The 13,171-nt window shown below is 39.1% G+C and overlaps 1 protein-coding gene across 4 annotated transcripts in view; it reads left to right on the top strand.

Annotated features, from left to right (window-relative positions):
• LOC106934828 (protein phosphatase 1 regulatory subunit 12B-like) overlaps positions 1-13,171 on the top strand; it is a 21,306-nt gene extending 8,135 nt beyond the window's left edge. The window contains exons 6-12 of one of the 4 annotated variants that reach the window (XM_015014990.1): positions 4,485-4,501; positions 4,588-4,717; positions 5,662-5,766; positions 6,125-6,175; positions 6,296-6,346; positions 7,073-7,139; positions 12,490-12,575. In XM_015014990.1, the coding sequence (XP_014870476.1) occupies positions 4,485-4,501; positions 4,588-4,717; positions 5,662-5,766; positions 6,125-6,175; positions 6,296-6,346; positions 7,073-7,111 (393 nt within the window). In that variant the 3' untranslated portion in view covers positions 7,112-7,139; positions 12,490-12,575. Of the gene's footprint in view, positions 1-4,484; positions 4,502-4,587; positions 4,718-5,661; positions 5,767-6,124; positions 6,176-6,295; positions 6,347-7,069; positions 7,140-9,612; positions 9,877-12,489 lie in introns of those variants that run through there. The other 3 variants (XM_015014982.1, XM_015014974.1, XM_015014967.1) reach the window with 3 other exon arrangements.

The raw sequence follows: 13,171 nt of genomic DNA, 5'->3' as shown, positions 1-13,171 counted from the left end.
CCGCAGCAGCCAGAACCTCTCTGGCCGACTGCCACAGAGAGCTGCCAAAGCTGAAAAGAGCCGGGAGAAGCAGGGGGCTGGGGTTAGGCGAGGGGGTGGCCAAACAGAGAGAGAGAGAGAGAGAGAGAAGGGAGAAGAGAAAGAAAAAGCATGAGAGGGAGGGAGATGGGTATAACTTTGGGAAACCCAGGAAGAGGCAGCATTGCACAGTTGTTTACTTTAAGCTTCTTTTTTTTTTGGCGAATTTTCTAAAAGTCTTCAACAAGACAAGAAAGCATTTTTGTGCTTGATGTCCTGACTAAATTGTTATTTTCCTTTTCTTTTTTTTCCATCTGGAGAGATTACTTGTTTGATTCATCCGATCATCAGTAAACAAAAAAAAAGGAAAATAAAAACCCACAAATCTGAAAATTTCTCCTAACGTAGCTGTCGTTCAGGCTCGTATCGGAGCTTTAAACTGGACTGGGACACCACGTGTAGCCACACTCTAACACCTGTTGCAAAGGATTCCCCTGGAATGGTGTCATGGACTCCTGTTGCTCTGTTGCCTGAGGGAATCTGCGTGTCTGTTATCTACTGAGCGGCCTTCAGCGAGTGTTAAAGTTGAAGTGTACCTGCCTGTTAAGAGTAGAAGCGGAAGATGTCATCCTATTACCCCCGGACCAAAGACCTGACCCGCACCAGGAAGTCGGTGACAGATTCACCGCCGTCTTCTCCATCCTATACAGACAAAAACTACAGAGTAAGCTTCTCTTCCTAAGATGTGCTTTATTTAAAACATATTAGACTAAATCTGGTTTCTTTTCTGTTTTTGTTTTTTTATTTTATTTTCATCTTAATTATTTTTGCTCTTGAAAATATCGAGATATTTGCAACAATTCTACCTCAAATATATTTAACAACTTAACTTCAGTGTATTATCAAATATTATTCCTCTCTCATACTCTAACACACTAAGCCAATAGTGCACTTTAAATTTCACCTGTCACTAAAAGTTAACTGGATTAGTGTTACATTGGCGTGATTCAGCACTTAACATGGCATGTCATAATCAGCTACTATTCACAGCTTACGTACTAAACCTGTGAAAGGGAGGCGAATGTTTTTTTCTGAAGCGGTCTGATCCTGTTTTCTGGAAAAGGCTGTAGGACTGAAGCATTCCTTCTGTAATTTCCTGTTGCTTTTTTTTTTTTTTTTCCTGCTTTAAGTGGCCTATTCTCCTGGGCGTAGTTTGACTGTTGTGTTTATGTCAGCTGGAGTCTGTGTGACACAGACATTTCAAGAAAATAGGAAGGAGGAAAAAGGGACACAATGTGATTCTGTCTATCTAGAAATGTATACAGGAACATCATGCAACGCTGCAGACGTTCTTGTTGTTGCGCGGTTGCCAAAAGTACATGTTGTCACTCCCTAGAGAGGATTCTGCTCTCTTTTATGGAAGTGTCATTCCTCCTTTGCTTTGTCCCTGGTAAAACGCAGACACTAGTTTTCCATGATGTCAGCCTTGTCTGAAATGGCAGAATTTTTTTTTTGCTGGAAGGGAAAACGCTGAGGGAAAGTGATAGATGGGTGATTAGAGCGCTTGCTGTACATTGCAAAGATTTTTGATAGGTTCAGTAAAATTTGAGGCTTTACAGCTATGGATCAACATGAACACAAGCAAACAAGTGTTAGCACTGCTGCCTGCTGCTGTCATCCACAAACAGCAACGATAATATCTTAATCAAATACTTGAAGCATGAATAAAAATGAGTTTGAGCTTATCCTTAATTTTAAGAAATCCGCTGAATATGAATGGAAGATAAGATATTTATCGCTATATGAAAAAAAAAAAACTACTCAATTTAAAATAACCTTTTAGACATAATCCTTGACAGACTTTGCTGGAGATAAAGTGAAGAATGCTACAGTGTAAGATGCATAGAAAGATGATGCTGGAGTATTATTTGTAGAAGTGCTTATTAATCTATGCAAATGAACTACAATGCAAATGAGCAGTAGTGTGACAGGGAGTATCACCTGTGTAACTATGAAGATTTTTCTTTTAAATTGCACGAAACTGTAAATAAAAATAAAAAATAGATAAAAGATAAATAAAAAAAATCTGTTTTGAAATAATTTGAAAAGATGAAATGTAAATCTAGTTTTCTCTCTGGTCTAAGCTGTTCTTTAGTTCTGAACTTTCTTGACTGAACCTGTCTCTAAATAATGCCCTGTTAGTTATGGAAGTTGTTTGGATTTGTTTTTTATAATAAATAGCAACCTTGAAGTTTCAAAGTTCCACCACACTTAAAGATTTTTTTTATATAATTTTGCAATAAAATGTTGAATCCTGTTTTATTTCCACATGTTATAAAAGAAGAGGGAAATCACTGTTCTTATTCATGTATTTTCTTCATTCAATAATTCAGCTTCATGCATTCCACTGAGAGAACAAAATTTTTAAGCTCCAAGTTGAAAACCCTTGTAAGGTATTCTGTTGAAATCTTAATTCTAGTTGGGGAAAATAAGCTGCCTGGCGAGTCGTATTCACTTCTCAATTTTAAGAAATCAGTCATTCCTAGAAGTTTGTTTAGGCGATACATGATTTAACCAATTACAGATCATTTAATGTGAAATACACATTAAATTGCCCTCAGGAACGAAGTTTGGTTCATAACCCTACATGAAGATTTTGTGATGATTTATTCTGACTACGAGGGATCCAGTCACCCCGGTTGATTAATGCATGAATGCCAAGTCCGATCGAGCAATCCTCCTGTTCCTAAACAGACGAGAGAGAAAAGGAAAGTAGAATTTTGTTCCCAGTTTCTTCCTTGGCTCTTTTTCATCTGAGGCCTTTTAAGTCTGCCTTTTCCTGGATAACTGTGCAAAAGCACATGACCACATAAGGACAGGCAGCGGCTGCTAGGCTTAGTTATGTAAACACTTGCTGCAGAACAGCTCCTGTGACTCCTTGTGAAGGATCTTCATGCTTCAGCAAATGTGAAAACTAGGATAACAGGTACTTTGACATAGATAGGAGCCATATTTCTTTAGCAAAGTAACCATCTGAAACATGAGTTAAACATCTCTGACCGATGTGTAAAATAGTTGTTAAAAGAAATATCTAAACAAAACTATTAGTCAAACAATTTCACAACAGTTTTTTTTTTTTTTTTTTGCTAGTATTGTGATTGCTGACACACAGAGGACAAATTAAAGCCAGCTGTATTCAGGTGTTTTCTAAAGTGTTAGTATTTATGCACTTTTTCTTTACAGTGAAGCCATATTACTGAATTTTATGTGATACAGGAACACAAACCTGTGAAGTGAAAGGAAAATGACACATGACACAAATAAAACTCTAACATTTGTGGCATACCCAACCCCATCTACTCTAATATCCCTAAATAAAATCCAGGGCAACAACACCACTATTAGTTTTGCATTCAGCAAAAAATGGCTTTAATGGAAATGGCCAAAACAAAACCAGAATTAAAGCAAAGTCATGAAAGCTCCCTTTCACATGCATTATGGGACAATGACAAAATGTGTAAAAGAGTCAGAGATCAAAATTTAAAGTTATAGCCTATATCCAAAATGTGCATGGAGGAAACCAACAGTAACTATGAACTTCACCTGCATTGGCAGCGTCATTCTGTGGTTTTGTTCAGTAAGGACTGTAACGATGGTCAGACTACACCCAAGTAGAAGCAAAGTTGTGTGTTGGAATGTTCAAGTCAAAGTGCAGACCTAAATCTAATTCACAGCCTGTGGTGGAACATCACATTTGCTGCTCACAAACTCTCCTTCCCATCTAACTGAGCTTGAGCTGTTTTGCAAAAGTGAGGAAAAAATAAAAATCCCAACTCTGTGCTGCTACACATAGATTATTGACATAAAATTCTATAAGAAAACGTCAAATTCAAAGTTAAAGAGTCATGAGTTTTTGCCAGGTGCTGTACATATCTGCCACTTTACACAGATTGCCCCCCAATGCTCAAGCAAATACAAAATGTGGTCACAATAGTGAACTTGGCAGCCATGACAGGACTCCTGACAGCACAACCCTTCCAGGCCAGTTTGATATCTGCCAGTTGTTTGGGGTCAGTCGGTGGCCTGTCATACTTCACTCCTGATGTCATGATGTCATCTGTGTGCCGCTGTCACTGTGGAGGCAGCAGTTACCTAATTTAGAAAGCTCAACCAGGCTCAGGCGGCATGACATTTGTGAAACATTTTTTGGGATTATATCTCCCTTCTGCACATTTCCTCCTGGTCCCATGGGCTCCTGAGCAATGGAGTCATAATTTGACTCTCAAACTTCCTTATTGTTCTCCTTTTCTCTCAAATGGAAAATATTTCTCTGCTGAGCCTTTGTTGAGTCCTATCAAACAAACAAATCTGGATCCACTTCAGAAATGTTTACACTGTGTTGTTCTCATGATGCGATTCTGACTGATCAAACTAACATGTCTTTTTTTTTTTTTTTTTTTTCCCAGCATGAAAGACTGTCGAGGTAAGGAAAAAAAAAAACTTTTATTTTTGTTCTTTTAATAACATATAGCTCCATTGTGTACTGAGATGGAGCTGTGTTGACTTCAGATACGATTCCACCGGAGAAAACGCCACAGACAAACCTATGGGCCGCACCAGTTCGTACACGAGGAGAGAGACGAGGCTGGCGGCTCTGAATAAACAGGAGCAAGACTCCACTGCCAAAGACTATAAGAAGGTAGCAAGTAACCCAGGCCTCGGTTACAAACACACTTCTTCCCTTCAACAGGCTCAAAGCTGCTGCTTTGAACACAGCCTGACTGCCCACACCTTCATTTTTATAACCCTGTGAAATTTAATTGGACCTAAAAGGAATATGAAGAACAAGCATGCAATTATTGTGTGTTTTCTAAAATATTTTGCACATGTAAGGTACATAGAATATGACATATATGTTTAATGGGGCCATAAAGTGGCCTGGACCTCAAACTGACAGTACATTACAGATGAGTTCTGGTATTTTGTCATGCTACAGCAATAAATCTTGAATTACAAGTAATGTAATTTTTGCCCCCCTTATAAAATGGCAGAGATATTCACTCTGAGCAATTTCATCTGGATCCGAATTTTCATTTCCTTACTTCCTTTCATCCTGTACATTTTATGGTCACTTTTGTTAAAACCGAGTGTTGAGGAACTTTTGATCCAGTAATCCAGTACTTCTTGTTTTATTGATTTAATTTCTTATTCACACGTCAGAATGTGAAAAACAAAGCAAACAAGCCAATGCATGGAAGTCAGACCCAGCAATTGCTAATAGAAATTGATATATTACAAATTCCACTTGTATAAACAAGGTTAGAAGAATTTTTAAATAGTTAAAAAAATCCTGTAACTGCAACAAACAAGGTTGAACAAGAACCCCAGTTTATATTGCCACTACGCAGACAGAGGAGGTTGGTAAGGGAAGCAAATATACTTGTAAACTTCACTGTTTGAAAACTGCAGCATTTTTTTTTCTGCTTGAGATTATTTGAAAATGTCTATTTTTTTCTAATCTGTCTTTTGTTATGTTTATCCCCCCACCCCCCCTTTTTTTTTTGTCTGTTCAGCTGAATTTGTGTTTCAATACAAAAGTGATTCAAAGTTTAATAGCATGTAATCTGTTTCTTTTTGTTTTAGATGTACACAGAAGCTTTGCAAGAAAATGAAAGGCTCAAGTCCAGACTTCACGACAGCAAACAAGAGCTGGTGAAGATTCGCTCTCAACTGGAGAAAGTTGCTCAGGTGCCAATCTTTCAATTTTTTTTTAAAAGAATTTGAGAAGACACGTCAGGAAATGGGAACAAAATTGAAATGGAAAATGGAAATGGAAAAAAAAAAAAGGTCCCATCACATATTTCCCAATAATGCCAAAGTCATGACTGTGAGACTAATTGGTCACTCTCTTCATGGTTATCTGTCCTGTGGTGAACTGGCATCGTGTCCAGGGTCTGTCATGCTTCTCACTCAATGACTTTTAGAAATAGGCGTCCTGCAGCTCTGCAAGGACACGCCGGTGTAGACAATACCGACGGATGGAACTTTCTTACCACTCTGATTGATTAAGCCAAAATTCTTTAACATCCGCTTTTCAAACTTACAGAGGCAGGACAGAATGTCCGAGCGATCCACCGTTCTTGAAACAGAGAAAAGGGTGAGTAACTCATGCCATTTAAATTCATTATGCTATATCACTAAGTGAGTGAACATCCTGATGTTTTTATGGCTTCCCAGCCTTCAACATCCCTGTATTTAATTTCTTTATGACATCCAGGAAAAACAAGCGCTGGAGAAAAGAGTCACAGACATGGAGGAGGAAATAAAGGTCAGTCCTTGCATCAGTAAATGTTGTGCACCCACCCTGGGATTATATGGCAATCATTTTGTCTCAGACACATGCTGGGCTTCATTTCTCTTATTGATGTTTTCTCCGAAAGCCTTAACTAACTAACAGTCCTTGACAGTACACAGCTCAAGCAAAGCTGCTTCCACTGCTGCTAAAGACTGCCTGTGAATAGTTTTCCCAGAGCGGAGTGCACATATAGCCCCCTGTAGACTCTGTGGTCGGCCAGGTGGGTTCGAAGTCAAGGGGAGGAGAAGGTTAATGCTCCAGGCTCATTAGCCACACTGTTATGCTGGGCTACTTTCTGCCTTGTGTTGCAGCTCCCCTGCTCCAATTCTCCCACTGTCGGGGTGAACATTGTGACCTAGTTCCATTCGAATACCAAAATCCGTCCAATTGCAAAAGGCCTTCTTTTGTGAGACATTCCAGAGTGCATTCTGCCTGACACAGAAACGCAGGCGACGGCAGCAGGCAACTTTCAAGCCTGAGCGTACGCAGACAAAGGATTTGAATTTGTACTTAAAATCAAATACATTTTACGTGTTATTAAACTTTGAATCGATTTTTCTGCTAAGCTGTAAATATTTAAAGGCATGGCTGAGATGTGAGAAAAATCAAATGTGAGCAAAGAATGGTAGAAATGTAGCAAAGAGCAGTCTGAGATGGAATGATGTTTTATCCACGTGTCATCCTGGTTCCCCTCAGCAGACTCCCCCACTGCGCTTCCGCTGTGGGTACCAGCCCTGAGAAGGGGCTTTCTCAGGGAGGGGGGATGGTGAGTGCTCGCCCTGATGTTGATGAGTGATCAAAACCCACCCTTCACCTCACACGTTCTGCTTTTGCCAGGGATTGGGGCATGCACACACACACACACACGCACACACACTTGGACGAGTTGTCTTACTCCCTGTATAAGAACTTCACTGTTTGAGCGTCACAACTTTTGCTCCGAAGCACCTCAGTCAAGCCACTCTAGTTTGCACCTCTGCCACAGCTATTTGTTCGTACTGAGCGAGCTGCAAGTCTTCCAACACAAGGGGGAACTGTTGAGCTTCAGCAAGCAGCACTTAAAAAGTAGCATCTCCAACTTGTTCGTAGAGGTGCAACTTAACAAGTCAGAATATACTTTAAGCATGTATTTCTGCGCATTTTGATGATCGTGGCAGTTTCTGCAGAAGTGTTAAGGAAGCCTGGGTTGCTTTAATAGTGTCTTCCAACTCATCTGCATTCTTGGCTCTGGTGCCTCTCATCCTTCTCTTGGTACTTTTTAGCTTCTCTACGATGTTAAAGTCAGGCGAGTTTGCTGGCCAGTCACCTACAGTTTTATAATGCTCATTTAACCAGGTGTTGCTACTTTTGGCAGTGTGGATAGAAGCAGTTCCCTGCGTTTTGACTTGATAGAACCCAGTAGATCTGCAACAGCGCATAACATAGCTCCCCGAATGATCATTGGCTGTGGATACTATACACCGAGCCTGAAGCAGCTTGGAATCATTTCCTTTCTTCCCTCAGAGCCTGCTGGGACCATGATTTCCAAATAAAATGCAGAATTTATTTCCATCTGAAAAGAGGTTAACTACTGAGGTGTCTGGTTCAAAAGAGATTTAAATAAAGAAATGTAACAGCTATAACCCAAAGCTGTTGCTCGGGCACCATTACGACCACAGTTTTGTCTTTTACTGAACTTCGTATCACTGTGCTTGGATAAAATGCTCCATAGACAGCCAGATTATTTTGCAATAATGATTTGTTACTTAACCTCTTGGACAGCCCGCTTGGAGGACTGTGATCAGAAGTCTTTCCCATGACGGTGAAGGTCATAAAAGCACATTTTTGTAGTAAAAAAGATTTTTATTTGGTTTTATGTTACGTTTTTATTACTAATCTGAAAAATTGTGTTTTTTGGTTTTCATTAGCTGTAAGCCCTAATTATTGAAGTAAACAAAAATAAATGTGAAATACAAACAAACTTGCAGAGTTTTAGCTTCTGTATGGGAGAACTGTCTACCAGCTTTAATGGTGGATATTTTTACTGATATTATGCCTGTCCAGCTTAAAACTTAAACAAATCAACATTCATTGCCATTAGTAGCCAGTCAAGTTTCCAAATTCATGAGGCTCCTACGCTCCTTGCCAATACTGACCAACACATTTTTATCTTCTTTATCTTTTGTTCTTTAGAATAGGGATACACTATTGGTCGTTCTAAGCTCTAAAAGTGAAAGAGTTTCAACTCTGGTTATTCCTACTTTACAAAACAAAACCTTTCCTGTGTCTTTAACCTCTTGCAGAAAACCTAAATTGTTTTTGACATAATCAGAAGAATCTGTGGAACCTGAGAGTCTTGTTCTTGCTTACTCAGAATCAAAGGTCTGAATTTTAACAGGATGAATAAGGGATGCTGGTCATTACATATTCTCACCTCATTCTGACTTTTTCCTCCTGTTTTGCCAAGGACTTGGAAAGCTGGCCAAAGGCTGAAATGGTTTGTTCTAATGCCAGGAGAACATTATATGCTTGAGCTGTTAAGCTTTAAAACCAGACTGTTTTGAATTAGGTTTATGAGTCTGTTTGGGTGTTATTTGAAGTAGTTGGGGCTTTAATGTAAACACATTAAAAAAAAAATGTCTTTTGTATTCACAACAAATGTGTTTGTGGGTGGCCTGGGATTTTTTTTTTTGTAACTTGTCTGGGGATCACATGATGAAATCGATATCAATTTGTCAGAGTGAGTGTTGTAGATTTCCATTGACTCCATCTGTCTCACTTGCGTGGTTTGCCCACGGGCGCAGCGTCAAACCGTAGACATTTCTTTCAAACCGCATTGAGGTTAACCTCAAGAAACCAGGCCAACATTAAAGAGGAAGATGATTCATTTCACTGCTGATTAGTTTTATTCACTGAACTCTTGTATAAAGGCGTAGCGAGTGTGTTTTCTGAATTTCACTGAGCAATGATTTAAGGTCAGTTTTAAACAGTACATGTCTCATCGTTTCTCTTGCATGTTTTAGCTTTTCTACACTTTTTTCAAATGATCCCTCGTGTGTAAATATTTGTTCTTGTCAGTTTTTTTTTTGTTGTTTTTTTTAAGTAAGTTTCTGCAGCTGAGCTGACCTCATTTCCTCTGTGTATGCATGCTTGTATGAGTGGACATGGACCCTGTCACTGTCCGTGTTTCTTTCTGCTTTTTGCTTCCTGCCTGCTCTCTCTGCCTGCTCCTCTCTATATCTCTCTCCCCATGTATGCAGGCTTTCCCTGCCCTGGCCCAGGTCCAGGCTTTGCGGAGAGTCAACGAGTGTCTCCTGGCTGAGAACAGAGCCATGCTGCGTGTCCTCACCCGCCTCTCTGAAACGGCCTCCATGCCGGAGACAGAGGACCTCTGATCCTTGGGATCGTCTGGCCTTGATTTCCTCCCTGCTGTCCCCCTTCCTGCGCCGTTTAACTTTTACACTTCTCTTTCCTTCTGGAGCTGTCACAGCTTCCGCCTCTCCTCTTCCGCTGTCCTCCCCTCAGGCAGGTCCCGTCCCCTTTTGGATGATTGCTGTTTTGCATGCTTGCTTTTTCACCCGGTCTTCTTTATAGTATTAAAAGGGCAACTTTCTGCCACATTTGTTATTAACATGGGTATATTTACATTCATGCTAATTTAAAATGACTAAAACAAAATTTGCTCCCTGTTGCTTGTGTAAAGGGCTGACCAGTTGTATACAAATGCAAGCTTGAAGAGCATTTGTTGATGTTTGCAGGATATGTATGATTGGAAGTCTAATCAATACAAGCATTGCATTGTATTTGGCTTTCCTTAATTTTGCGCATCACTGTAGTGGACATACACTTTTTAAATGTAAATTACAACTTAGGTTAAAAGGCTGTAATTTATAGGAAAACTTCATATCACACACTCATTCATTATCATTAAATCATCAGTGGGTTGCTGGATTGATAATGATAATGATTGCCTTTAAACACCGATACACTTACTTGAAGCTGTAATCTTCTCCTCAGGGCGCGTCTGCTTGACAAGAAGGAACAACCCATGAACAGCCTTGAGCAAAGACAGACTTAACATTTACGAACTCGGATCAGGCTGTAGCATTTTTGTGCCCAGAGCTTAGATCATGAACAAGGAAGTTCACAAAAGGCTTTTATCTAACAAAAGAACAAATGGCACATACAGCTGGCAAAAGGCCATCATTTCATTGGTGTTGAGATGGGCACATACCTTGCTGATAATTTTATATTCTTCAGTTATAAACCTATATATATATAGATATATGCTTATATCTATATATAATTGGAACAACATGGAAATTTAACTGGATGTTAAATTTCCATGTTGACATTTTGCTGTATGAACCTGCAATCTATTATGGGACAAAGCTATCCAAATTAACCTGACTTTATATGAAAATATAATTGCCCCCTTGTTTGATCATAAAAAAATATTTAGGAAAGGTGAGTTTTGCTTCTCTGGGCATATCCAGGAAGTTGATGCCAGACCTGTATAATCAATAAATGATTTAACTAGAAGCTGTCAAATAACATGTCTTTGACACTCCAGCAAACCACAGTGAAAACCAACACAAGTAGAGAAACATGGAGCAGCGTTGAACTGTCACAGGAGGTTTTTTTTTTTTTTCCAAGACAGAACTAGTGACTCATTCAGCAAGTCCCTAAAAAACCCTGAACAAAATCTAAAGCACCGCAGGCCTCACTTACCTCGTTAGAGGTCAGTGTTCATGAGTCGACAATAAAAAAAAAAAAAAAAAAAAAAGAAAAATACATGCATGGGAGAGTTCCAGGCCCAAAACCACTGTGTTTACCCAAAAACAACAGTACGGTTCACCTCGCATTTGCCAAAAATCAGTGTGCCGGACGATTCTAAAAGTAGAATATTTCCCCAAAGGTTATGGGGCAAGTATTCTGTATTGTGCATATTAAGACAAAAGTATCAACAGAAACATAGTGATGGTATCAGATAGCTTTCTTTTGGAACAATCAATTCTTCTCCCCACTAAAATAATCCGAAAGAAAACTTCTGCCCTACAGTCTGTGTGAACTAATGGTCAGTTGCTCTTCAGTTACAGGACCTGACACTGATGCAAACCACACCGGCAGGTAAAACTCAGGAAAAACTGGAAAAAAATGATGGTCGCGAGGTACTCTTGTCAAATTCTGTACTTAAGTCTAATTGATATTTTGTAGTATATGAAACTGAACCACAAAATTCTGCAAAGATTTCAACACAACGATGTTGAAAACTCATTCACAGTTAATATAGTTGCTTAATTGTCTCAAAAGGTGGCACAACCAGTTATTAGGATTAGGGGGGAAATTACTTTATCACAAAGCATCTGGCTGAAATGAAATTATTTAAAAGTTCAATTTTGTAGTTATTCAAGGTTTAAGTATTTAAGTATTAAAAGAACTGAATCCAGCTTTAAGGGGGCAAATACTTTTCCATGGCACTCCACAGGTGTGTCCAGTGGTAGTGTTGCCCTCGGGGTGGACAGATCACCTCAATATATATATTTATAAATATATGTGTATATGCACATATATACATGTAGAATGTCTTTAATTCGGGGGATTTTCCCTTTATGTTTCGATTGGAGATGACTTAACATGCATTTGTATGAATTGAACGTGATTCTCTGGGGTGGACAGAGGGGTAGCCACCTCGACCCCTCGCTGTTTTCAGATATGTGTCGTGTTGCATGATCAAAGGATTCAAAGGATTATTTGTCTCCTTTAAGGGGAATATATTCTGAAGTCAAAGTTCCTCATCAGACTAAGATTTAGAAACTTGAGCTTTTCTCTCTTTTGTTAACGAGTATCTCATACCTCGTCTCTATGCATACTGTTGTCACACTTCTCACTGCATGATCATCTTCTAAGCATGCTCTCATTACCTATTCTCAGATTCTGATGAAACCTTTGGCCCACTTGTTAATACTGCTAGAGTCGTTTCTTATTGCACTTGAAACAGTGGGCGAATTGGCCATTGCAATACTCGATGCTTTGTATCGCAAACGTCTTCAGTAGCTACTAATATTAGCTTCCAAATATGCACAAGGTAAACGGGGCATTTTCTAATTTTGTGTCTTTCCTTTTCCCTCCTCCAGGTCCTAACCGAACTCAAGTCAGACAACCAGAGGCTAAAGGATGAGAACGGAGCTCTCATCCGAGTAATCAGCAAACTGTCAAAGTGAAAAGATGTCTGAAGCTTTTGTTCTCGTGCTCCAACCTTGATTCAGCAGTTTAATTATTCACAAGGTTCCATGTTTTACCTCCTCTATGAGTTATTGATAGGCCACCTTTGAAGCTCTTGTAGACGTAGATCTTGAGCAGACTCACTTCAGTTTTCTCACCTTATAATTATTTTCTTATATTACATAGTATATATTATTTATAGTAGATAGTACTTTTCACATCCACAAACAAGGGAGCAGGTGTACTATTTGGACTGCAGTGTCTCTGAAAACTTAGAAATACATTTGAACTTTTCCCATACTGTGTGATATCACACTGATGCTTCACTTTTGTTTATACTCTTTGCAGCACATGGTTTTAATAATACTTAAATAGTCTATAAGATTTGATCATTTTACTGGAACATACCAATGGACTTGGGAATACATTTTTAATATTTTCTCCCCGATTGTGTTTTTTTTCTCTCTCTCTCTCTCTCTGAAAGATAAAACTTTGTGGTTATAGGTTCTGGTTGATATTGTTTGATGCATCATCCAGATGAAGGACAGTTCAGTGGCCTACAAATGTTGAATTTACATTTATATCTTCAGCACA

This window comes from Poecilia latipinna, unplaced genomic scaffold (assembly GCF_001443285.1).
Source record: "Poecilia latipinna isolate Pla-1442-1.1 unplaced genomic scaffold, P_latipinna-1.0 Scaffold70, whole genome shotgun sequence".
NCBI classification, from domain to species: domain Eukaryota; kingdom Metazoa; phylum Chordata; class Actinopteri; order Cyprinodontiformes; family Poeciliidae; genus Poecilia; species Poecilia latipinna.
This window is presented reverse-complemented; position numbering and strand designations above follow the sequence as displayed.